We start from the raw sequence: 27,721 nt of genomic DNA, 5'->3' as shown, positions 1-27,721 counted from the left end.
TTAAATAAAGCACTGCGGATTATTTAGAATAACCTAGACCCACGTATTGAGAAAATACAGCGAAACATAACCTGTTGGACCTGTCTGAACCAATCCATTTTAGAAAAGTGCAAATTATCAGAATACATTTAATGCCCAGTTTGAATTTATCCTTGCCATGGTATCACATGCACACAACATTTGAAACACCACAATAGGAGGCCACGGAGAATGGGATCTTAGGGCATTGTATTGGGAAAGAGCTGTTACACCCCGAAGACCGGCGACAGACAGGAAACTCAAACCCTAGTCTACATGTTCATGGGCTGCTATACATAGATTGCAACATTCACAAAAAGCATTGGCATAGCCAATAGCCAATAGATCTCACCTTTGAGAACTTGTAAATGTCTAGCCAATCAACACATTATGCATGGCGTGGCTCTTGTGCCGCCAGGAATTGAAGAGCTAAACAATCACTACACATTGGGTCCTTGGGTCATGCAGTCTGATTCATTAATACATGTTTGCCTCAGGAAATGTTTATTGATGGGGGGGCGTGGCTAGGCGTCTGGCAAGATGGCCGCACATTAGTGTAGCTCTGACGGCCTCAGCATTTATCCTACATTTATCCTCCTCCAACTGTGCCATCCATCGATAAATGTAGTGCACATGCCCTGCTGACACCGGGGGCTACCTGGCGCTGTGCTTGTTTGTGCCGGGAGGCGCCTGGCTGTGCGATTGGATTACCTGGATGAGTTGTCTGAGTTGAAATGGCGGACGCGCACCTCATGGGCCGAGGAGCCTGCTTTGTCTGAGGCCGCGACTCTGTATCCTGTGAGGCGCTTTGGTGATTTGGCGACGGACGTCCTCTGGGGCGCTGCGGCACTCGCTGTGGGCGGGGAAGATCTCCGGTGAACGCTGTGGAAGGAACGAGTGGCTCCCTCCTCCGAGAGCCCTTGAGCGGTAAGACCATCGTGAGGCCCCGGCTCCTGTGGCTGAGGTAGGCCGCGGGCCTGCTCTATGTGACGCGGAGCGCCCCTGGGGGTTCCTCTGATCCGCCTGAGTCATTCTGCCCACCTACTGAGGAGCGGGGCAACCGGAGTGCCCCCCCCCTGGAGACTGCGGCAAGGCGTGCGCCCCCTGGCCCTGCCATCGCCCTGTAGCAGCCCCCACGCAGCGATTCAGGCCTGCATGGTCCTTTAACTGAGGTACTGGGTTTTTCAGAACCGGTACCGAACCGGTAACCCAGTGGTGTCAGGGTACACCCTAAGACCTCGAGTACTTTCCTGATTCAGACACAGAAACTGAGAGTCTTCTAGGTGAAGTCAAAGATCGAATTTATTGGCTCCAACCAAGTAACAGGCATCCTAGAAGTACAACAACACGGTGTGTATATTCTCAGGAGACTGCTCAATCCTACAAAATCAGGCTTCTCTTCTTATACGAAATATTGTGCTTTAGGCAAACATTCTTCACATTTTAGTATACCATTCACATGTTTTCACTACAAAGGAAAAGCAGAGTCATGATGACAAGCCCACATTCCAATTTGTTCAGCCCACAATAAATTACCCGGCAAGGCCCAACATTTTCATCAGATATCGGTGTACCCCCAATAAAAACGGGCACCTCCTCCTCGTAAAGCAAGTAAGAAGAAAGGAACAGGGACAGGTGGGAGCAAGATGAGGCAGGGTATGTGTGCGATGAAAAGGTTTTATGGCAGGCTGTGCCTTGATGCTATCTCGCTCGGCCACTGGGAAAGGAACTGGCCGGGCAGGTTCAGCCTGGGGCAATGGTTTCAGCTTGCCCAGGTCAGAGAGAAGTCAATTAAGGTGTACGTGTCCTTTGGAATCGAATTTAGCTGTATTATAAGCCTATGTGAGGGCAACCCACAAAATGGCTGCCGTACAAAAAATGGAAGCCAAGGGTTCAGGACGATAATGACGATTTCGAGGTGAAATCGTCACTCGAATATGACGAAAATGCTTGTACATAGTGTACTAGCCATTTTCGGTCTTTTGATATAAAAATCGTCATGCTACGACGAAGTTTTATTCACGAGTTCAGAATTTTCAGAACTACAAACCCTCCTTTTGCCCTTACATAGGCAATTAACCTATCCTCATGCTAGTCTGAGTCCAGGTCTATATTCCTAAAGTCATTGAGATGTTGCTGTAACATCATCCTAGTACTTAGCTCGTCTCTTGATACAGGTTTCCTTACACATGATGTAGCACAGAGGCTACATATTGCAGGAGCACACTGCACGCACAGACAGAACAGGAAAAGAATGGTTAAGACCATCCCAATGACCATCAGAATTTTCCATACCCAGGCGGGTATCAGTTCCCAGAACCATCCCATTAACGACCAATCTCCTTTATCCACATGAATAGATTCGGAAATCTTATGCAGTTTGGAGATGGCCTGGTACACTGTTGGAGCGTTATCTGGAATGAAAACACAGCAACTCGATTGGATCAATTTACATACCCCACCTCGGTCTGCAAGTATGACATCTAATGCGACCCTGTTCTGAAGGGTCATAAGACGATCCGACTAAGGGCACCGGCTGTTTCAACCACGGTGGATTCAACCACCCTTGTCAATTGCCTTATGTTCCTGCTGTTAGCCATCGATCCCTAGAACGGCAGAAAACCCTTTACTAAGTCCCCAAATTTTTGTCCTGCAGTGTCTTCTTTACTCAAGGCACCTCTAACTATCCTTGTCTTGTGGTAATCTGCCGCTGCTGTGTAGGTGGGAGGCAACAGGAACGAAACAAAACATGTGCCCGAAAAGTCAGGGGGCAACCATGTATAGGCTCTATCATGGCAGATGAAATAGGTACCCTTAGCTGCTAAAAACGAAGGGGAAGTCTGGGCTGCAAAAACATACGTTTTAGTGCAGATACTCTTCCCTGAGCTCTGGGATTCTTGCCATTACCTTGCAGACACAGGTGACCCTGATGGGATACAATCCAAATCGGGGAAGATCTCTTAGCTTGCTGTTTCTCACTCTGAGTAGCTCCATATCCGGTTATGTTCCATCCTATGTATACTAGTGTCTCATCTCTCGGGATAGTCTCATAAGAAATGTCTTCCTTTATCATATCTACTATACCCTTAACTAGAGCACTATTCTTAGGATTGTCTGTTACAGAACGTAGGGGGTAGACTTCATGTGCATAGATGAACATTGTTCTGTATGCCCACTCAGAACCATTGTGGCTGAAAGGCAGGATCAGATAAGGGATACCTTTATCCGTTGTGTCAGGCATAAGACCACACACCCAACAGTTAGTCGTGTTCATTACAAGTTGGTGTTGGTGCAAGAGCTGAACAAAGGAGTTATTAATAAACTCTAATCTCCTAGCTGATTCGTGTTCAGGAAGGGGTTGAAAAGAATGTGAGGAAACAGTGGAAGGAGTGGAAGGAGGAGGTATAGGCGATGTAGTGGGTGCAAATGTTACTCGAAAAGAGAATAAAACATAACCTATAGAAAATATCATCACACTGAATAACATGAAAATGCACAATATCAAAAAGCTTTTCTTTGTCATCATTTTACATATTTTGTTTTTAAAGTTCACAGTTTTGGCAGATCTCTCCATCTCGAAAAACTCCATCCTCTCTAAAATGCTGCCTGCGATGGGAGGTTGTTTCTTCTAAGGAATGCTTCAGTCAGTCTAGGGCAACTCCCTTAGACCAACCAGAACTGTCGACCTAACGTCGTCAGCTGCACCCCAAAGACTTTGGGCAATCGCGGCCCTAGCAGCGGAACCCGGATGGCGGTTCGAAAAACAAAAATAAGCACGTTTCTCAGATGGAGAGCTGCGCTTTCAGAAATATCAATGAAAAAAAAGGTTTGTTTTTATTTGTCCATAGTTCTCGACCTCAGATTGTATCTTTGCTTTCCAGGTATGGTATGATCTCGGAAAAGGAGTGTCCAATGGAACTGACGGTGATACAGCTGGTTGCAAAATGTTGTTGCTCTCTTTTTCAGTAAGTGTTCCTTTTATACGTGCATCACTGAAAGGCAGAAAACGTGGCACAGTTTCAGTCTCTGAGTCGGCGACACCCTCCTGGACCCACCGGTCGTATGGCAGAGGCAGAGAGATCCGCTTGCAGTGGATCCCGTCGATCCAGTTTTTCTTCCCCTCCACTCGAACAGCTGATCTTGTTGAGAGAAGAACGAGATGCGGTCCGGTCCACCTGGGCTGATCGTTCTTTGTTCGCTGGAAGTTTTTTACTGGAATCCAGGATCCAGGGTCGATCTGATGACCTGGAGTTTCAGAGACCGGAGGCAGGGTGTCATGGACCTGTTGGTGTAAAACACGCAATTTAGCCGTCAATTCGTACAAATAATCAAGCAAAACAGGGTGTTCGATTTCACTGAACTTTGTGGGCCTTGGCACTCCCCATATGTTGGCCGGGCGGCCAAAAACAATTTCATAGGGACTAAGTCCCACTCGCGAATGCACAGTCATTCTGGTTGATAGGAGTGCTAAAGGGAGAGCGTCAGGCCATTTAAGACCAGAGCTCGCTTGAATTTTGGCCAGTTTAAGTTTTAAAGTGCCGTTGTAGCATTCTACTAATCCAGCTGATTGGGGGTGATTTGCAGCGTGGAACTTCTGATGAATGCCTAGCCCTTCGCATACTTTCTTCATCACTCGACCCACAAATTAACTTCCATTGTCACTCCAGACCATTCTAGGCATTCCGAATCTGGGGAAGAACTCTTTCACAAGGGCTTTCGCTGTGGATAAGGCAGTGTTGTCTTTTAGGGGGCAGGCTTCCACCCATCTTGAAAAGGCACAAACAACAACGAGTACGTATTTTAAATTGTTGCACCTCTCCATGTGGATGAAATCTAGCTGTAAAACCTCGAACGGATACGTAGGAGGTGCAAAATGACCAGCTGGAGTTGGGGTTCCCCTACCAGGATTGTGTTTCAGACACACCATGCAATTCTTGACCACATTCTCTGCACACTTAGGAATTCCAGCATTTTGCCATACTGGAGCCAACAACTTACAAATCCCTTTCACACTGATGTGAGCCATTCCATGAGCCATTGTAACCACTGCAAGCACGTACGCATCGGGTAGCAACCATCTCTGATGCTCTGACAATTCAACCCAACAACCATTGGCATCCAATTTACCCGTACTTTCTCTCCACATGTTCAACTCTTTCTCTGTAGCTTCAGCTTGAATAGATTTCACACTCTCTATCGTGTCTTCACACATTCCAACATCCCCAACCCATCTTGCAGGGTCTGCAACATACATTCGGCTCATCACATTCCTCGCTGTTTCTTTTGCGATTTCGTCAGCAAATGCATTTCCACGACCAACATCATCAGTCACTTTCTTGTGAGCACTGCATTTTACAATTGCAACTTGCAACGGCAAAGTCAGTGACTCAAGAAGCTCATTCACCAACTGATCATGCAGTATCTTAGCTCCATGCGAAGTCAGGAACCCACGTTCTTTCCACAATCGTCCAAAACTGTGAGCCACTCCAAATGCATACTGGCTGTCGGTATAGATGGTCACTTTCATTCCTTTTGACAACACACATGCTCTCGGGGACACTTTTCTACCGCACCCTGCTGCTGAGGGAGGAGCGTGCTGCATCGGCTGCCCAGCGGACCTGCTGTTGACCCTTCGACTCGCCGGACCCGCTTCGCGGGTCCCGCAGCGCGTCGTTTGCCGTGGGATCACCTCGAGGAGCCAGTGAGGAGGACTGCGGGGGTAGGCAAGAGAACCAGCGGGGCTGCGAGCTAAGCAGGGGACTCCAGCGACCAGGAGCCCCTGCGCGCCCAACTAGCAACACCTGGGCTGCTCTCCCCGCTGGCCACGCCCCCCCGCCAACGGACTAAAAAGCTGCTGCTGTCCCTTTGTCTGCGGGACACTTTTCTACCGCACCCTGCTGCTGAGGGAGGAGCGTGCTGCATCGGCTGCCCAGCGGACCTGCTGTTGACCCTTCGACTCGCCGGACCCGCTTCGCGGGTCCCGCAGCGCGTCGTTTGCCGTGGGATCACCTCGAGGAGCCAGTGAGGAGGACTGCGGGGGTAGGCAAGAGAACCAGCGGGGCTGCGAGCTAAGCAGGGGACTCCAGCGACCAGGAGCCCCTGCGCGCCCAACTAGCAACACCTGGGCTGCTCTCCCCGCTGGCCACGCCCCCCCGCCAACGGACTAAAAAGCTGCTGCTGTCCCTTTGTCTGCGGGACACTTTTCTACCGCACCCTGCTGCTGAGGGAGGAGCGTGCTGCATCGGCTGCCCAGCGGACCTGCTGTTGACCCTTCGACTCGCCGGACCCGCTTCGCGGGTCCCGCAGCGCGTCGTTTGCCGTGGGATCACCTCGAGGAGCCAGTGAGGAGGACTGCGGGGGTAGGCAAGAGAACCAGCGGGGCTGCGAGCTAAGCAGGGGACTCCAGCGACCAGGAGCCCCTGCGCGCCCAACTAGCAACACCTGGGCTGCTCTCCCCGCTGGCCACGCCCCCCCGCCAACGGACTAAAAAGCTGCTGCTGTCCCTTTGTCTGCGGGACACTTTTCTACCGCACCCTGCTGCTGAGGGAGGAGCGTGCTGCATCGGCTGCCCAGCGGACCTGCTGTTGACCCTTCGACTCGCCGGACCCGCTTCGCGGGTCCCGCAGCGCATCGTTTGCCGTGGGATCACCTCGAGGAGCCAGTGAGGAGGACTGCGGGGGTAGGCAAGAGAACCAGCGGGGCTGCGAGCTAAGCAGGGGACTCCAGCGACCAGGAGCCCCTGCGCGCCCAACTAGCAACACCTGGGCTGCTCTCCCCGCTGGCCACGCCCCCCCGCCAACGGACTAAAAAGCTGCTGCTGTCCCTTTGTCTGCGGGACACTTTTCTACCGCACCCTGCTGCTGAGGGAGGAGCGTGCTGCATCGGCTGCCCAGCGGACCTGCTGTTGACCCTTCGACTCGCCGGACCCGCTTCGCGGGTCCCGCAGCGCGTCGTTTGCCGTGGGATCACCTCGAGGAGCCAGTGAGGAGGACTGCGGGGGTAGGCAAGAGAACCAGCGGGGCTGCGAGCTAAGCAGGGGACTCCAGCGACCAGGAGCCCCTGCGCGCCCAACTAGCAACACCTGGGCTGCTCTCCCCGCTGGCCACGCCCCCCCGCCAACGGACTAAAAAGCTGCTGCTGTCCCTTTGTCTGCGGGACACTTTTCTACCGCACCCTGCTGCTGAGGGAGGAGCGTGCTGCATCGGCTGCCCAGCGGACCTGCTGTTGACCCTTCGACTCGCCGGACCCGCTTCGCGGGTCCCGCAGCGCGTCGTTTGCCGTGGGATCACCTCGAGGAGCCAGTGAGGAGGACTGCGGGGGTAGGCAAGAGAACCAGCGGGGCTGCGAGCTAAGCAGGGGACTCCAGCGACCAGGAGCCCCTGCGCGCCCAACTAGCAACACCTGGGCTGCTCTCCCCGCTGGCCACGCCCCCCGCCAACGGACTAAAAAGCTGCTGCTGTCCCTTTGTCTGCGGGACACTTTTCTACCGCACCCTGCTGCTGAGGGAGGAGCGTGCTGCATCGGCTGCCCAGCGGACCTGCTGTTGACCCTTCGACTCGCCGGACCCGCTTCGCGGGTCCCGCAGCGCGTCGTTTGCCGTGGGATCACCTCGAGGAGCCAGTGAGGAGGACTGCGGGGGTAGGCAAGAGAACCAGCGGGGCTGCGAGCTAAGCAGGGGACTCCAGCGACCAGGAGCCCCTGCGCGCCCAACTAGCAACACCTGGGCTGCTCTCCCCGCTGGCCACGCCCCCCCGCCAACGGACTAAAAAGCTGCTGCTGTCCCTTTGTCTGCGGGACACTTTTCTACCGCACCCTGCTGCTGAGGGAGGAGCGTGCTGCATCGGCTGCCCAGCGGACCTGCTGTTGACCCTTCGACTCGCCGGACCCGCTTCGCGGGTCCCGCAGCGCGTCGTTTGCCGTGGGATCACCTCGAGGAGCCAGTGAGGAGGACTGCGGGGGTAGGCAAGAGAACCAGCGGGGCTGCGAGCTAAGCAGGGGACTCCAGCGACCAGGAGCCCCTGCGCGCCCAACTAGCAACACCTGGGCTGCTCTCCCCGCTGGCCACGCCCCCCCGCCTATCACATAGCTGCAGTGTTAAAAGGAGTGCCGGACCACCGCTGCGCGGGAGCGCGCGGGAAGCGCCCGGGAGAAGCCCGGGACAAGGGCGGGACCGTCCAAGGCCGTCACCGGCCGGAGTAGGCCGGGCTGGGCCCACTTTCTTGGTTTTTTATATTGTGCAGTTATTTTCAGGATTTATTATTTTGTTGCACCCGCCTGGGAGGCATAACTGACTGACCCCCCCGGAGCTTAATTATGCCCTCACCGACAAGGGAGAGTACCCCTCAGAAGCCGGGTGGAGTGAAAAGCGGGACTCTTGAAAAGTATTTTGCACGGGCTGTGGGGGAGGCGGACAAAGAGGGAAATTTGTCAAGGTTAAGGGCGGAACGGAGACGATCAGTGGACAACCTGAAAAACACCCCCATGGGAGAACAATCTATTACATCAAGGGAGGAGTTAACTCGAATTGAGGATGTTCCACTCCTGTTAAGGGAGGGTATGAACACCTCCCCAGCTGAAATTACGAGCACAGCTCTACCTATTAGCTCCAGTCCCGTTAGGGGGACTATTGTTTTAACCTCACAACCGCCCGTAGCCCATAAAGATAGGCATCCCAATTTGAAAGTAGTCACTACACAAGTAATCCCGGGACCCCCCCAAAAAAACGCAGGAGAAGGGCAAAGGGAGTGCAGGGTGGTGGTAAACCCAAAAATCTACACCTAGACTTTGGTAAATCCCTAAAACATTCTGTATCCACTGTAAAACCACTGGCAGAGTCACACCCTAAATCTAATGTGCAGGAAGTTACAGTTCCCGCCTTGAGCAAAGATGTAGGAATTAGTAGTGTTAATGTCCCCCTCTCTGTTGTGCCGCTGGGAAATTTGGAATTTCTCTTAAGATCACTGTTACTCCCGATCAGCGAAAGCGTAAAAAAGATCGAGATCAGACTAACCATATTGGAGGCCACATTGGGAAGTCTGAAAACCCGCAGAGGTCGACAGGAAAGCGATTCAGCATCCACCACCACCCCTGTAGCCTCGCAAGGGTCAAAACATAGGGTAGCCAACCCAGCGCCAATTCCACCTCAGGCTGTAAATGGGGTAGCCCTCCAAAAACCCCTACAACCAAATTCTGTAGCTACCAACTTAACTCATGCTAACACGTCTAACCCCCCCCTTGCATTAGTACCTCAGGCACATACGATAGACAATAACATTCCGGACCACCAAAAAAAGCCCCCTGCAAGACCCCGTCGCCCTAACCTACCCCCCGAGACTAACGACCTCACAGTAGTTATGGCAGGGGTCCCGCCACTTGATGAAGGAGAAGTAGAGGATTTTTGTGCCCTAAAAACTAGGGTTATTAAGTGGTTAAATATAAATAGACCCCTCCCGAGACACCTTAACAATGAGATTATAATGGTAAGAAGAGTCCCATGGGTGGGGAGAACTCAGAAATCCATCACTGGGGACTGTGTTTTGGTGAGTTTCAGGGACAAGGGTACGGTGTCGCATATATGTCAAGGGGAAAATATATCAAGGGAATCTACTATCCATACCCTCCGTGTGTCTTTCTTCTTCCCCATTACCCCAGGCCCACTCCACCCACCCCCAAATCATGATAGATGGGAGAGAGTCGGAAGAAGTGGGCATCGCCAGGCTTCTCATCCCTGGCCACTTTTGGGTAGACTGGCACCATTTCTCCCAATTTACAATCGGTTTAACTGTCTAAATGGCCTAGAGGGGGTGGATTGACAAACAGATAAGGCCTCTAAGGGGATTACAGAAAAGGGCGCCCAAGCAGAAACATCAGAGGGGCAAAGACACTCGGCCCTGCAACCCCAAATAGTTAGGGTGGAGGATCCTATGCTTGCAGTTAATAAACAACTAACATATACCCAGACACCGCCTTTAGCTTCATTAGGGGAGGTGGAACTCACTCCATGTCGGTTCCTTAGTTGGAACGTGGCGGGCACTAGAGCTAAAAGACTAGATCCCACATGGATAGACTTCATAGCCAGTAACCACGTAATTGCCCTCCAAGAAACATGGGACACCTCACCAACTTTCTGGTTGGATGGGTTTACAAGTTTTACTATACCTGCAACTCCAAGTAGTGCAGGAAGAGCTAAGGGAGGACTAGTTCTCCTCTTTTCACTTAAATTGGCAGGAACGTTTAAACAACACGAGTCTGGCTCCCCAAATATTTTAATGGTAGAGTGGACTATCGCACCAGGGCGGGTCCTAGTGGTCTCAAATTTTTATAATTCTTGGGTTAGACAAACAGACACAGCCCATGTGGATCACTTGGAAAATGTTCTTAACGATTACAGTCATAAATCTTGCACTAATTTCGATTTCATAATTTTAGGTGACTTCAACATTCAAAAATGTGTTTTAAAATGTAACTTAGGCAACCTGGAGGGTCAGACTGAAAATGGCAATCTGCACTTCGTTCACACCAAAGCGGGGGAAGCGCTTGAATTTTTCCTTGCTAGCCTTAATATGTTTGAACCCCTCAGCACTGGTAGTGACGAATCTTTGCCCACTTATAAAGGGTCTGAAAGTGGGTCTGTGATAGATTTCATTTTTGTTTCTCAGGGTTTAACCTCTAAGATGGGGATATATGAGGTAACTGCCTCCCCACATAGTGACCACAATCCAGTTTCTGCACAGGTTCACTGGAGTGACTTATGGAGCAAACACCTGGGTCTTCCTAGGGCTTGCACATCGACGGTGCCCAGTGACCAGGGCAGACGGCTTAAGTGGGGTAAGGTGGTCCAGGAAACCTTTATGGCTTCCCTGTGCCCGAAGATAGAGGAACCCATGTGTATTTGTCTAGACCAAAATGCCACTAACAAAGAGATTGTTTCAGCTTTTAACCTTATTTGCTCACAAACAGCTGAAGAACTCACAGTTCCCAAATCCAATCGGCCACCCAAGCCTCATAAATGGTTTGATAGAAATTGTTCTAAAGCCCATAAAGACCTGAAAAATGCACTTAAAACAAAGCCGAGGGATAAAATCTTAATCTCCAAATTAAGACGGGAGTATAAATTGGCTATCAAAAATAGGAAAAACACAATTAAACAAAATGCCTGGAATGACTTGCTTGACGTGGATATACTACGTAATAGTAAGAGATTCTGGGACATTATAAATAACCAATTCTTCTCTGGGGAGACTAATACAATCTCCGACTGCATTATCAGTGATGAGAAATGGGTTGATCATTTTAAAAACATATATGGCGGTAATGACTCTGTGAAGGGAAACGATATAGGACTGACCAGGGGGCTAGCGGCAGTAGAATTCAACGAGGAGGAGGTATATAAAGCTATAATGGACTCCACGAAGAATAAGGCTCCGGGCCCAGACGGAGTCCCGGTAGACTTTTTTATATACGCCCCAACCACCTGGTCTAAAGTCCTCACAAATGTTTTTAGGGCTGCAAATGATGGATGTTTTCCAGAAACTTGGAATACATCTGTCATAGTACCCATCTTCAAAAAAGGAGATAGGGAGAACCCGGGATGCTACCGCCCAATTTCTTTAATAGACTCTGCCTTCAAGATCCTGGGCAGAGTACTATTGACTAAATTGAGAACAAGCCTGGAGCTTTGTGGGGGCCTCGCAGAGATTCAATATGGCTTTAGGGAAAAACGGGGAACCTTAGAGCAATGTTCAAATTTACATCTCCTAATATCTAAGTACACGGTGGCCGGGGAGGGCTCACTATATTTAGCCTTTATGGACCTCTCCTCGGCCTTCGACTTGGTTAATAGGGCTAAGCTCTGGGCTATACTCCGTGAGCTTGGCATCGAGGATTCCTTGGTGGCCCTTATAGCAAGTTTGCATCAAGGACTTACTGCAAAAGTCCGGGTAACCAGGGAAGGGCGATGCTCTGACAGCTTTAGGTCAAATAAGGGTGTTCGCCAAGGCTGCATTTTGGCCCCACTTTTATTTACCATTTATATTAATGATCTAGGGAAGTCCTTATTAGCAGGCAACGCTGATGTCCCGCGGGTAGGTGGGAAGCAGATTCCGGCTCTCTTATATGCGGATGATGCTGTTCTCATCGCCCGCACGGGCATTGGTCTACAGACCCTTTTGGAGCGTTTTGGTTCTTTTATGGCTAAATTAGACTTAAAAATCAACGTGATCAAATCGCACACAATGATCGTGGGTCCGCAGAAAAACAGATCACACACAAAAACCTTCTTCTGTAATGGCGAGGTTCTCTCCAGGGTCCCGGTTTTTCCTTACTTAGGGGTCCTGTTTGACGAGAAGGGCTCCTGGGTTCCGCAAATAAAGGCCAAGCATATTTCTTTAGCCCGGTCCACAGCAGCCCTGATGGATTTTACTAAAAGACTAGGGGCTAAACCAATGGAAGCTGTGTTAAAAGTTTACAAAAGTAAATGCATTTCTATAGCTTCATATGGCGCAGCATTGTGGGGTTATACCAACCTGGACAGTATACAGAGGGTAGAGAACAAGCTTATTAGAAGAATCTTGTCGGTTCCAAACTCCACACCTACCTACTCCATACATGAAGAAGTTGGCCTACCTTATATCATAGATGGACTGAAAATGGCCCCTTTACTTTTTTGGGCCAATACCTGGTTAAATACTGAGTTGTCCTTAAACCACACAATTCTTAAAGATGTGATTGCAAGGGAGGGGGCAATGAAAATACCCTGGCTGAGATATATAAAGGCATCATTCACTGCCCTCGGGAGACCTGACCTATACACAACACCGTCAATAATTAGGAAAGTGGATATTGCATGGATTAAGAAGGAATTCCAGGGGAGGACACGCTCAGAGAGAGAAGAGTCTGAAGCTAACAAACCACTAGTAAGAGCACACTTGGTTTTGTCCTCTTCCCCCTTGATGGAACCATACCTGCAATATGTTTCTAAACCCTTGCACAGATTTCTGTTAACCAGATTTAGAATGAATCTGATCCACTATTCATTAGGCAACTTCCCTACGTGGGGTAAACCGGAGCATGCACCACCCTGCGAGTGTGACCAGTTTTCTAACCAGGACACTCTCCATTTTCTGTTCTTTTGTGCATTTTATAACACGGAGAGGAGAAAATATCTAACCCCCCTCCTGAAAACTCTTGGCTTTATACAAGTGAGACCAGCCTTGTTTTATCTTCAAAGATTACCGGATGCACACGTCACTTTTTGTGTAGCAAGTTTTCTAACAGCCGCATACAGAGGAAGAAACAAAAATATCCCTAGAACTGTACTGTTTTAAACTAAAAACCAATATATTAATTGTAAATTTATTTTATATATTATGGTGATTAATTAAGTGACTTTTTGACGGACACTGGGTAAAAACAAAATGAATTGTGGGTATTTTTAAAATGTTTTTAATGTATGTATTTTTCTTGTCTTTTGTGATTTTAACAAAAATCGAATAAAGTGTATTTTGACTGACTGACTGTAAGTGCAATCAATTCTGCTGCTTGAGCTGAATTATGTGGGATACGTGCAGCTTCAACAATCGTATGCAAAGTCGTGACAGCATATGCTGCAGTCGTATCACCATTCGGAAGCTTGAAGCATGAACCATCCACCCATAAGGTACCATCACAATTCACAAGAGGAGTGTCCTGGAGGTCTATTCTCCCTTTCGTTTCTTCTTCTGTTCTAAGAAAACAATCATGCTGTTCTGAATCATCTAATTCTGTTACAATTGGCAACAACGTAGCTGGGTTAAGTGTGTTGCATCTTTTTATGTGCACATGACTCGCTAACAATGTCAACTCGTAACCTGACAATCGAGCACTAGTTAAGTGCTGTGTCTTGGTTCTGTTTAACAACATGTCCACTGCATGTGGAACCATCACAATTAACGTGTTATTCATCACTAAACCAGCAGACTGTCGAATAGAAACAGCTGCTGCTGCTGTTGCTCTTAAACAACTCGGCAATGCTTTAGCTACCGGGTCCAAAGTCGACGAAAAATACGCACATGGACGCTGCTTGTCTCCAAACAACTGTGTCAACACTGACAATGCACAACCTTCTTTCTCATGGACATACAATGTAAAGGGCTTACTGTAGTTGGGGGTACCCAACACAGGAGCCGAACATAATGCATTGCGCAATTCAGAAAAACTTTTCTGACACTCTTCAGACCAAGGGACGGGATTCGGTGTATCTTTACAAGTTAATGCCACCAAAGGTTTGGCCAATAACGAATAAATTTGGTATCCATTGTCTGCAATATGATGTAATGCCCAAGAAAGCACGCACTTCTCTCTGTGTTCTTGGCACACTCAATTTCGCTATTGCCTGAATTCTTTCTGGGGTCAGTTTCCTTCCCTCCTTCGATAAGAGATGACCTAAGTAGGTCACTTCTTGTCGACAATATTGCAATTTTGAGAGAGACACTTTGTGATGCAAATCACACAAATGACGCAATAAAGACAACGTGGCTTCTTTACAGATTTCCTCAGTATCTGCAGCAACAAGCAAATCATCAACATACTGAATGAGGGTAGCGCCATCAGGTAAAACAATCGTATCAAGCTGTGTTTTTAGAGCTTGACTATATATTGATGGACTTTCACAGTAGCCCTGGGGAGCGCGTTTAAAGCGGAAGCTTCGTCCTCCTAAACTGAAGCCAAAAATATCCCTACTCTCCTCTGCAATCGGGATCCTGAAGAAAGCATTCTTCAAGTCTTCTTCAAGTCAATCACCGAAAACCAGGTGGCAGAAGCTGGAATCATAGTCAATAGGGCAGTAATGTCAGGTACAACTGGAAATTGTGGCACAACTATTTTATTCACCTCTCTAAGATCAATCACAAATCGGTACACAGGTGGCTGAGAAGGGTCAGTTCGTTTCAAAACAGGCAGAACAGGACTATTGCAAACGTTGCCTCTTGTCTCTTCAATTACATCTTTTTCAATCAGATCATAAATGATCGCTAGTAAAGCTTTTTCACCTTCACTAGAGATTTTGTATTGGGGAATTCGTGGCATTTTAACATTGGCTTTCAATGTTACAACATATGGCGGTATGTCCAAAAGTCCTACATCATTAGGACCAGTAGCCCAAAGAATATCAGGAAGAAACGACAATTCTGTCGGAAGTTTATCCCTTGACAAATACATTGGAGAAACCACTTTCTTACCCAGTGTAAGTTGTACTCCAGAAGGAGAACAGTACAAAGTCGCATACAATCTTTTCAGCAAATCTAATCCTAACAGGTTTTCACCACAACCTGTTGTCAGAATAAGGGGTGCTTCAAATTCACATGGTCCAACAGAAAGGGACAAAGGGTCAGAAATCGGATTCCTAACTGGGGCACCAGAAAAACCTACTGATACATTCGTTTCGCCAGACAAAGGTGCGCCAGGGAGTTTAGAGTGCATAATAGAACTCTTTGTAGCACCAGTATCCAACAGAAAAGGCTCTGACACACCTGATGTAATCACCTCAACGTAAGGTCCACTCTGATCTACTGGAACTGAAACAACTCCCTCTCTTTGTCTATGGCTGTCCTAGCAATCATTACCTTCCATATGCTCATCTTCTGCATAGTAATCATCAGCATAGTACTGAGCTGTCCTACCAGACGCGTTATTCTGCTGATCAAAACTATTCATTGAATTCTGAGGCGGAAAGGAACGAGCATTCTGGGGGAAATTTCCACGTCCTCTACCTCTAGGTGCTTGCTGAACACCTCGACCTCGTGCACCTGAGACACCATTCGCGCGCTGTAACAAAACAGGGAAACTATACTTAAAATGGCCCTCTTCCTTACAATATGAACACTGATTGGGACCTATAGGGACACGTGGTTGAGTATACTCGACTCTTTGCGAGCTCCTCTGAAACTGTTGAGGCTGCTGATAGTTATTCTGATAGTTACTCTGTGCACCACTATTTTGACCACCACGTGGCGGGTACGCTTGCTGTAACAGAACCTTTGTTTTCAACTCTTTAGTTTTCTTCTCTGCTTTATCTTTCTCATCTTTGTCTCTATTTTCATAATACTGTGCAGTAGCCAATATCTGTGCTGAAGAGGAAACTGCCCAAGAACTCTCTGAATCTTTTAACTTTTTACACAACTCGGGAAGTAAATTATGCACAAATTTATCGACGAACAATCGTTGGCCACCTTCTGTGCTCATATCTTGACCACTGTGGTCGACAAACGTCTCTTCAAACCTGGTGAAGAAATCAGACACTGTTTCATCTTTCTTCTGCTTGCATGCAGACAATTTATCCCAATTTACTCGCATGGCAGGCATTATAGTTTTCATGTAATCAATGATCTTACCAGGAAGTTCTGCTACTAAAGGCTCAGGTTTAGCACCACCAATTTGTAGGGCATCTGCAGCAGCAATATTAGCCCATGAGTCACCCAACTCCTGATCATGATCTGTATGACGAATCTTTCCCCATAAAGGCTGTGGAACAACATTCCCAAACAACATATCTATATCCGCTAAATTCATGATGCATGAGCCAGCAGTTTGTGACAGTTCTTTGTAATAGCCTGCAGGATTTTTATGGGGATCAGGCAATGTCTGCTTAAGGGCCAAAACTTCAGCTCGCTTCCATGGGACATGTACCCACACACGCTGAAAGTGTGGCAGAATAATCGGATTAGCATTCGCGTCCCCTTCCCTCCATTGTGGGGGAACTTCTCTCATGGGATACTGTCTCACCTTCCTTTCAACAGAGGAATCAGACTCAAACAATGACCGAGAAACACCTTCAGTCCTTAATGACAACAATGTCGCAACTGCTCTCTTAACATCTGAACCCACGATTGCGCCTTTTGAAAACTCGAACCGTACATGGCTCAACTCGGGCGGATTAGAGTCCAAATCATTGTCCTCTAAATCTTCACACAGAAAAGCACACATTTTCTCAAAAACGTATCTCTGCCTTGATGCTTCCCACTGATGGAAGACATCCATAACAGATTCGAGATCATATTTCATCGGGTCGGTCACCCATCTATGTGCCAAATGATTCAACGTTTCCTTCTCCCTAGAATCAGGCAGTTGGCTACGCAACTGTGTGCGCTCAAAGACAGGAGCCGGACTTGCCGCTCCAAAGAAAGGATATAGAATACTAGTAACAGTACTAGCCACTCTCTGACGAACAGAAGGAGAAGTCGACCAAAATACCAGCGGGAAAGCAGGGTGAGGCAAGGCAGATGCAGAGGCAGTATCAGGAGGAGTACCAGGAGTGGTAGTCGTTATAGTAGTTAAAGTTGTAGGAAGTATAGGAGGAGCAGATGTAAAAGCCCGTGGCCCTTGAGGAAGCTGCACCGGAGGAGTAGGAGCCAACTGAAGAACAGCTGGTGGGTGCTGTAGAGGAGCAGGAGGCAATGCAACCACGGGTTGCGCAGCTAAAGGTTGCGGAGGTGCTGTAGCATTTTGCGCATAAGGGGGTGGCGAACTTAACAAATGCGACATTAGGGGATCTTTTTCAAGCTCTTTTGCTGCATCTTGCTGAAGAGGCGGCAAAACTGGGTAGCATTTATCTATTACCATTTTACGTTGCCTGTGCAACTGCTCACTCATCTGTTCTTCTTCATTGTCTTTAAACTGCATAGCAGCTTGCATTATCGAAATACCCCTTTCTCTCTTATTTTTCTTCGCTAATTTAATTTCCTTCTGTTTGGCTTCCTTACGCCATAGGCGGAAAGAGTCAAACATCGCCGGCCGGGCTTTCTTCTTAAAACGTTTAACTTCGAGGTTATCTAAGATTTCCATGTCAAAGCTACCATATTGGGGCCATTTTAAAACACCATCTTTTCTGGTGTATTTGATCCACACTTCATTATATGTGATGGGGCCTACTCCATGTTTCACATACAATTCATAAGTTGGAGTTCCAATCGGAGGAACCGGACACGAGTCCTCCAATCGGGAATCCATTTTATTACAACCAAGACAAAACAAATTTCCAAGTCTGCTAAGACCAGGCATCTTCGCTCTCTAGTCTAGCTTCAAACTTCAAAGGATTATCGATTACGATATTCTCGTGAATACACGAGTCCTTCGGCTTTGGTACTTGCAAGTTCCAAATCAAAGATCCCGAAGGGATACCGAAAACTAAGAACCAACTAAGGACTGGGAGACGCTCCACTTATACTTAACTGAGATATCGATGACGTCACCAGAAGACTCGTCTATCGTTTCGCTCTACCAAACATCAAGGGTCCAAATCAGGGCGATAGCCAGGGCAGCAGTCCTTTGTAGACGTCGGGAAGCGGGGAACCTCGCAGCAAGACTTTCGGACCACATCGACATGCAGGGGTCGATGAAGTGGCGGCCTTCCTTCAGAATGTTCACACGAAGCTCCTCACGAACCTCTGGCTTGGACCGGTACCGTTGGTATCGCCCCACGTTGGGCGCCAGCTGAGGTACTGGGTTTTTCAGAACCGGTACCGAACCGGTAACCCAGTGGTGTCAGGGTACACCCTAAGACCTCAAGTACTTTCCTGATTCAGACACAGAAACTCAGAGTCTTCTAGGTGAAGTCAAAGATCGAATTTATTGGCTGCAACCAAGTAACAGGCGTCCTAGAAGTACAACAACACGGTGTGTATATTCTCAGGAGACTGCTCAATCCTACAAAACGAGGCTTCTCTTTTTATACGAAATATTGTGCTTTAGGCAAACATTCTTCACATTTTAGTATACCATTCACATGTTTTCACTACAAAGGAAAAGCAGAGTCATGATGACAAGCCCACATTCCAATTTGTTCAGCCCACAATAAATTACCCGGCAAGGCCCAACATTTTCATCAGATATCAGTGTACCCCCAATAAAAACGGGCACCTCCTCCTCGTAAAGCAAGTAAAAAGAAAGGAACAGGGACAGGTGGGAGCAAGCATAGGCAGGGTGTGTGTGCGATGAAAAGGTTTTATGGCAGGCTGTGCCTTGATGCTATCTCGCTCGGCCACTGGGAAAGGAACTGGCCGGGCAGGTTCAGCCTGGGGCAATGGTTTCAGCTTGCCCAGGTCAGAGAGAAGTCAATTAAGGTGTACGTGTCCTTTGGAATCGAATTTAGCTGTATTATAAGCCTATGTGAGGGCAACCCACAAAATGGCTGCCGTACACAAAATGGAAGCCAAGGGTTCAGGACGATAATGACGATTTCGAGGTGAAATCGTCACTCGAGTATGACGAAAATGCTTGTACATAGTGTACTAGCCATTTTCGGTCTTTTGATATAAATATCGTCATGCTACGACGAAGTTTTATTCACAAGTTCAGAATTTTCAGAACTACATAACTGAGCGGACTCCCGAGCGCGGGGACAGCTGGGGTGCATATGGTGTTGAACTACCCTTTGGCCCCCTAGCACGTGATGGGCACTGGACTATAAGACTAATATATTGAAGATTACCCTTGGCGCAGACTGTATGCTCGTTCTGATACTAGTGCCGTATCTGGGAACCACGTGGCGATCCCACATCAGCGCGGACTCTGTGGTAGGGTGTGTGCGTCCCAGACCTGCCACTGAACCGTAGCGGCACCCCAGCAACGCTTCAGGCTTGCGTGCTCCCTTCATCGGTCGGTCTCTTGAGCGTGGGGATAGCCGGAGTATACATGGTGATTAACCGTTCTCAGACCCCTTCATGCGTACTGGGCACTGGACTTCACAACTCTTATATTGAGGACTTCACATTGATGCATATTGTGTGCTTGTTTTCTTGCTAGCGCCTTCCCCAAGGACCATGTGTGGTCCTACAATAGTGTGTGCAGTAACATTTAGTGCTGCCCGTATTGTTGTCCCTTTGGCACGCAATTACTTCGACGAGTAGGAGACCGTCGCTTGGAGCCCCTTCTGATGCTGCCCGACTATGGGATTGAAGACCTCTGGCGCACAGCGGGTGGCGGGCCCCCGGGGCATCTCCTTACCTTCTCAATCCCTTCTGCGACAATAAGCCGACATGGGGAAGCCAGATAAATCTCAACCTCGGTTGATGTTTGACAAGCGCAGAGGAACTAAGTCCGCGCAAAGTGCAGCATCTGACTCTGAACTTGAGGCCGCTACACTGCCGTCCACCACACTGGAGAAGTCTCTAGCGGCTATGCAGGCGAGCCTACATGCCATCGACGGCAACATTGAAGCGTTGAATAGGAGGATGGACCATTTTTCTTCCAAACTGGATAGGCAAGCCGCACGTCTGGGTGAAGCAGAACAGCGTATCTCTGACACAGAAGATGGATTAAAGCAAGTCACCACAAAGACATCTGACATCACTAAACTCTTGGCCGTCATACAAGCCAAAAACGAGGACATTGAGGCGCGCTCGCGGCGTGATAATGTGAGCATACTGGGCCTTCCGGAGACCACAAATGTAGGGAAACTTGAGGACTATGTGGAAATGCTATTGCTGGAGGTCTGTGGAGCGGATAGCCTGTCGGCCATGTTTGCTGTGGAGCGCGCCCTCAGGTCGCTCGCAGCGCGTCCTCCCCCTGGTGCTCCAGCGAGACCAATCATCGCTCGGCTCTTAAACTTCAGAGATCGCGATACGGTCTTACGCTTCACTCACCAAAAGGACACCATTAACTATCAAGGTAACGTGCCAACGTTTTTTCCAGACTTTACAGCCACTGTCCAGGTGGCCAGGAAAGAATTTAAAGGGGTTAAAAAACTACTGATACAAGAACATGTTCCATAGGCCATTCTTTATCCGGTGCGGCTGCACTTCGGAGAGGCAGATACAGCGAAGATCTTCACAAGCCCCAAACTGGCTATGGACTATGCCAAGTCACAACGTTGTCGCAAGAACACCCCTGCACACATGTTAGATGTGGATGATTGAGACTCTTACTTATAACTATGATGCGACTGGGCGCTTTTTCCTTTTTTCCTGCATTGCTCTAGTTCCACAATGTAATCTCCAAAGTGTTCTAACTGCTAGACTCTGCTGCCCAGAGTAAGTTGACTTGTGATTATGGTGTAATGGGGGAGTGATGGACAGTCATGAGTCCTCTGGTTGGGTATGCCCTAGGCTGGGTCCTGCCCCGTACACCGCTCTTAGGGTGGCATCTGTTTATTAGGCATGGGCTGAAAATTCGTTCCGCTCGTGGAATTTGCGGATTTTTCGCGATTTCGCGGTATAATCCGCGAATCAGCGGGGACGAATTTCAGCCAAGCACTTACAGGGTTACAGCAGCAGGTGCAAAAGTTTAAGCTAATTTTTTGTAACCTTTTACAAAAGGGTTACAAAGAAATTAACTTCAACTTGGGCACCTGCTGCTGTAAGCCTGTAAGTGCTTCCTCGCGCCTCGTTGCCTACTTGCAACTATTCTCTGACCCTGCTCTGACCCTTGAAGCAGGGTCAAAGAATAGTTACAAGTAGGCAATGAGGCTCCTGTCACGAAAATTAAACCTCAACAGGAAGCACTGACAGGTATAAAAATAAGCATTTGCAATGCAATAGGTCTCGCATTAGGAAAGTTTGAGCTATTGGTCTTGTAAATGACAATTTTTTTTATTTATGTGTTGGTTTTGAAAATAGCTAAATTAATAGCTTTGTCATTTACAATGCCAATAGTTATAACTTTCGCAAATGTGACACCTATAGCATTTGTAATGCAACATGTTTTGTATTTACGTGACTTAACTGTATTGATATTACTAATTACAATGGCTTTTAATTTTTTTAAATAATTAATACTTAAATAAAAGTGATTTTAATTTATAATGGCAATAGCTAAAACTTTTGTAAATAACCTTTGTGAAGATTATGTTCACTGTATTTTATTGTGACGAAAATCCAAGAACAGAAGTGAAATATTAACATCTTTTTGTGACATTTGTAATAAAGTTTGAAACATTGAGAGAACATATTTGAACCAGTTGTTGTTGAATGGTTGCACAGATTGATGCTGGGGTGGCGCTGAGTGGTGCTGTGGTGGTGCTGAGTGGTGCTGTGGTGATGCTGAGTGGTGCTGTGGTGGTGCTGAGTGATACTGGGATGGTGCTGAGTGATGCTGGGGTGGTGCTGAGTGGTGCTGTGGTGGTGCTGAGTGATGCTGTGGTGGTGCTGAGTGATGCTGTGGTGGTGTTGAGTGGTGCTGTGGTGGTGCTGAGTGATAATGTGGTGGTGCTGAGTGATGCTGTGGTGGCGCTGAGTGATGCTGTGGTGGCGCTGAGTGGTGCTGTGGTGGTGCTGAGTGATGCTGTGGTGGTGCTGAGTGGTGCTGTGGTGGTGCTGAGTGATGCTGTGGTGGTGCTGAGTGGTGCTGTGTTGGTGCTGAGTGATAATGTGGTGGTGGTGAGTGGTGCTGTGGTGGCGCTAAGTGGTGCTGTGGTGGTGCTGAGTGATAATGTGGTGGTGCTGAGTGATAATGTGGTGGTGCTGAGTGATGCTGGGGTAGCGCTGAGTGATGATGTGGTGATGCAGAGGGCAGAAAGGCACAAAAAGCAGTCTAACAAAGGGCAGAAGGGCCGAAAAACAAGGGAAAAATGAGTCTAACAGAGGGCAGAAGGGCACAAAAAAACAGTCTAATAGAGAACAGAAGGGCAGAAAAACAAGGGAAAAACGAGTCTAACAGAGGGCAGAAGGGCACAAAAAACGAGTCTAACAGAGGGCAGAAGGGCACAAAAACAAGGGAATAACAGAGGGCAGAAGGGCACAAAAAACGAGTCTAACGGGGGCAGAAGGGCAGAAAATCAAGGGAAAAACAAGTCTAACAGAGGGCAGAAGGGCGCAAAAAACGAGTCTAACAGGGGGCAGAATGAATCCCGCCCTGCGTGTTTGTCCACAAAGATGCCACCTTTTTGTGCAATACCTCTACTCAACTAGAGTACTTTCTACTGTCTAATCAGTAAGTGCTCCCTCGTTGGCTAAATGTATAGGGGCCGATTTACAATAACTGGCGTATCCCCAGGGATGCGCCAGTTATTGTGCCATGGTGCGCCGCATTTACAATGCAGTGCACCATGTGGCAAAAACACCACAGATGCGTCACGCATCTGTGCCGTAAAAGCAGCGCATTGCTGGAGTTGCGTCACGCTTGCGACGCAGCTCCAGCAATGCTCTGGGGGGCCCTATCTCCCCAATGCTGCATCAAGCCTTGCGCCTGCTTCAAGCAGGCACAGGGTTTTGACGCAGCATTGGCCAAAAAGGGACTGAGTGAATTCTTGTAGATTTCACTTAGCCACTTTTAGGAGGCGTTCCTGCGCAGGAACGCCCTCCCCTGCGCAGGAACGCCTCCTGATGGCGCAGGGATTTACAACGTGACGCATCTCTCAGATGCGTCACGTTGTTAATACCAAGCACCATGGCGCATCTTTTGTGCTGCCGCTGCGTCACAAAAGGTCTCGGTAGAGGGTGGCAGTGGTGAACCAGAGGGTGGCAGTGATGAACCAGAGGGTGACAGTGATGAACCAGAGGGTGGCAGTGGTGAACCAGAGGGTGACAGTGCTGAACCAGAGAGTGGCAGTGCTGAACCAGAGGGTGGCAGTGGTGAACCAGAGGGTGGCAGGGGTGAACCAGAGCGTGGCAGGGGTGAACCAAAGGGTGGCAGTGGAGAACCAGAGGGTGGCAGTGATGAACCAGAGGGTGGCAGTGGTGAACCAGAGGGTGCTGTGCCCATACACGACCACATGGGTAACTTCGCCATGCAAGCGTCCCGCGAACATGCAAAAAGCCCCGCGAACACGCAAAAAAGTAGGGGCGTGCCTCTGAAGCAGTCTTAATGTACCTTGCTGCTAATATTACGCTCCAGACTCTTTTTTTTTGCTGTATCGATGGGTTGGCTGCGGGAGGGTGGATGCTATATCGATCCTGCGGCCCCTCCCCACAAGATTGGGAGGTATAACATGCCGTATGGTCCCTCATGGGTATTCCCCGATTGTTTTGTTTTCTGTTTTTGCTTTGGTTCGGTATCACCCAGTGGACCCCTGGGTGGTTGCAGACTACTGGGTTGATGCCTTTGAGAGTTGGGCTGATAGGGGGGAACCTTTTGCACATTGGGGAAGCTGAAGTGGGTGGTGGGAGGGAAGATGGTTTCTATGTTCTATGCCGCAATTGCAGTGATTGGTTTGTCAATGATTTGTATGGTTTTTATTAATTTACCACGTACATACTAACTGTAATGTCTCTCATCATTTAACGCACTGGTGTGTCCACTGAGGGGTAATGCGATTAAATGCATGTCGTGGAATATACGAGGTTTAAACACACCACAAAAATCACGGCGAGTACTAGCGTACTTGGACAGGCATGAGTTGAAAGTTGCTTTATTACAGGAGACTCACCTTAACAAGCACAGTGAAGGTAAAATCGCTGGCAGATGGGCCGCTTATCGGCTGGCTGTATCATTTTCCACTTACGCTCGGGGTGTGCTCATTCTTATTAAGAAAGGGGTTCCATTCCAGGCTCTCCACACAAGTGCCGATTCTGAAGGCTGCTGGGCTATTGTGCAGGGGAAGCTAGGGCTACAGATGGTCACCATTATCAACACATACTGCCCTGTAGTAGATGATGCCACACCCTACCTTCACAAGCTCGAGGTATTGCGCTCTTGGCCGGAGTCTGCTATATTATGGGGAGGCGACCTCAACACCCACTTAAACCCCTCCATTGATAAATCTGACCCGTCTGGGGCTCGCATGGTTAGAGTGACCCATTGCATCCGAGGGGCCATGGCGGAAATGGGACTGGTGGACTCTTGGCGGGTGCGACTTGAAGGTGTTCTTGCTGGAACACATGTTGCTCCGGCATTTAAAAGCTGGTCCCGCCTAGACTATTGGCTTCTTAGCGATGATGCAGATGCTGGGTCACAAGGGCCGAAATTCTTCCCCGTACCTTGTCCAACCACAACCCAGTTACAATTGATATGACTTTGCCAGACGTTCCACACAGACCCTTCACATGGCGTTTTAGAGCGTCATAACTGCTAGATCCAACATTTGCAGACACTATACGGGCTCAAATAGTGCAATTCTTTGACTTAAATACAGAATCGGTAGACAGCCATGCTACACTCTGGGAGGCCTTCGAAGTGGCGATCTGGGGGGGTAGGCATTGGGACGACAGCGGGGATACTTAGAGACTTGCGAGGCCAGCTCTCGACGCTGGAAGCGCACTTGAAAGAATTAGAGACACAATATGAACATGATCCCACTTTAACAACACTAGCCCAGATCCGAGAGTTGACGGAAAGTACACTACATTGGCAGAACCTGAAATTAAGTACTTGTCCAAACGGCACGTTGCCCGCGCCTTTGGGGAGGGCGGTAGACCCGGAAAACACCTAACAGATAAGCTCCAGCGCAGATCAACAAATCCCACTACTGACCACATCGTCGATGCTACCGGTACTTCATACCACACGCATGATGCAATTGTGGAGCAGTTCAAGCAGTATTACGCATCGCTGTACTCCACTAGGGGAGGTACGACGGAGGGCGATATGGCGGAATATCTCGAGGACACGGCTATTGCATGGCTATCCGACAGTCACAGGAAATACCTAGAGATGCCCATTGATGAAAAGGACATTAGGGAGGCCATTCTAGCTTTACCTAATAACAAGGCCCCGAGACCTGATGGTTTCACTGCGGAATTTTACAAACATTACGCAGACCTTCTCATTCTGCATCTACTGTAGATGTACGCTGAAGCCCATGACGTGGGTCGGCTTCCCCCCTCTCTTCGACAGGCCCTTGTCATTACATTGTTAAAAAAAGATAAGCCCCCAACGAATTGCGACTCATACCGCCCTCTTTCGCTAATAAATTTGGATGCAAAAATCCTAGTGAAAGTGCTGGCCACTAGATTACAACCCCCTCATGCCCCTCTTGGTCCTCCCTGACCAGTCTGGTTATATCCCTGAACATTCCACCTCCCTAAACCTCTGCACCATATTTGCCATGCTCCATTTGTTAAATCCTGATTTGCCTGCAGTTGCTGTATGGATGTGTCCCCTTGGATAGTAGGGAAGGTGTTGGATAGTAAATTAAATCTATTCCCTATCCTAGAGCGCCCCCCAGCGCAATGCGTTGTAATGACATGCGTTGTAATAGTTGCGTCGTAAAGGCACTGCGTGGTAAAAGTTGCGTTGTAAAGGATGTTCCCCTTGCTGTATCGTTAGATGCAGCAAAAACCTTAGATTCTGTAGAATGGTGATGCCTCCTCTTTCTGCTGCGTCGGATGGGCTTTCCCCGGCTTTCATCAGATGGGTACAGGTCCTGTACACTGACATCACTGCTAGGGTGCGAGTTGGGGGGTTACCTCGGAACCATTTGCTCTGGAGAGAGGTACTCGACAGGGCTGCCAGCTGTCCCCGCTCCTCTTTGCCATCATTCGGGAACCTTTGGCATGTAGAATCAGGCAGGGACATCGGACAGCTGCCCTGAACTTTCACAATCGACCTGTGGGAATCTCTCTCTATGCAGATGACATCGTTGTCTATGTACGTGAGCCCCACATCTACCTATCCCCCGTGATTCGCGAAATCATAACATTCGGTTTCTTCTCAGGACTTCAAATTTACTGGGAAAAATCTATTATTATTTATGCAAATCACCACCTCCCCCCAACTGGAATATCCGCTTCTATGGTCGGCAGATTCCGTGAAATACTTGGGGGTGTGGGTTCACCGAGACCCAGATGTTGTTGTTAAAAAAAACTATGGTCGGGCCTATACCACACTGACGGAACAAATTGATAGGTGGGTGGGGATGCCTTTTTCCCTAATAGATCGCATAGCCCTAATAAAGATGATTGTCCTCCCGAGGTTTTTATATTTATTTTGCAATGTTCCAGTCCGACTAACACAACATTTTTTCAAACAGCTTCGATCACAGTTACTGCGATTAGTATGGGGAAATAAGTAGCCCGGACTTAGCTGGCACACTCTCACACAGACATTTGAAAAGGGGGGTTTTCAGGCTCCGGACTTCTACGTGTATTATCGAAGCTGCCAGGCCCAATATGCTCACTTCTGGTTCAAACCCCACGCCTTTCTGCCCCATGTGGCAGTAGAAGAGGGTGATGCTTACCCAGTGCCACTAACAGGCATTATAACTCACGTCAGCCGTCACACGCATAAACATGAGATAAATATTATAGATATCACTGTGAAGGCATGGCATGAGATAGGGCGGAGAACCGACAGGCTTCCCTATATGCACCCGCTCTACCCCTCCAAGGACATGCCGCTCTTTCGGTAACGCAGGAACGGGGCCCCATGAGGACACCACGCGAGGTGGGCATAACACTAGTGGGAGACCTCTACAAAGATGGGACGTATGTGACAGATCACGACTTTAGTTATGTACAGCATCCCACACCGCTTTTTCATTTCACCAGCTTCCGGTTGTGGCAGGCGATGAGGGCACACTACACTACTTTTCCTAACGAGCCACTAGTGTCAACTGCACTGCAGACTGTGATATCCGCTCCTAACCGGGCGAAGTTGATTACGAAATTATATAAAGCGATCCAGGAGGACACGCCTCTTGCACCTGATAAAAGCCTGGCTCGCTGGAACACGTCACTGAAGCCCCCCATCACAGAGGTGATCTGGGAGCAAATTTGCTCACTGACGGGCAGGATAACATCTAATAGCAATCTCGGCATCATACATGTGAAGTTTATACATCAGGTCTATTACTCCCCCC

General features: G+C 48.6%; 2 protein-coding genes across 2 annotated transcripts in view; one reads left to right on the top strand and one right to left on the bottom strand.

The window, feature by feature from the left end:
* Positions 1-27,721, top strand: part of LOC144823935 (sperm-specific sodium:proton exchanger-like) — a 5,382,759-nt gene that overhangs the window by 2,703,165 nt on the left and 2,651,873 nt on the right. The window lies entirely within an intron of this gene.
* LOC144825193 (uncharacterized) lies at positions 15,604-18,051 on the bottom strand. The gene has a single exon (XM_078684043.1). The coding sequence runs from the start codon at positions 18,049-18,051 to the stop codon at positions 15,604-15,606; it is 2,448 nt and encodes an 815-aa protein (XP_078540169.1).

Source organism: Lissotriton helveticus, chromosome 3_1 (assembly GCF_964261635.1).
Source record: "Lissotriton helveticus chromosome 3_1, aLisHel1.1, whole genome shotgun sequence".
In the NCBI taxonomy this organism is placed as follows: Eukaryota; Metazoa; Chordata; class Amphibia; order Caudata; family Salamandridae; genus Lissotriton; species Lissotriton helveticus.
Note: the sequence above shows the minus strand (reverse complement) of the source record. Positions and strands in the feature narration are given on the sequence as shown.

Excerpts from the sequence above, each read along its gene's own strand:
- LOC144825193 (XM_078684043.1), bottom strand. The coding sequence starts at position 18,051 with ATGCCTGGTCTTAGCAGACTTGGAAATTTGTTTTGTCTTGGTTGTAAT.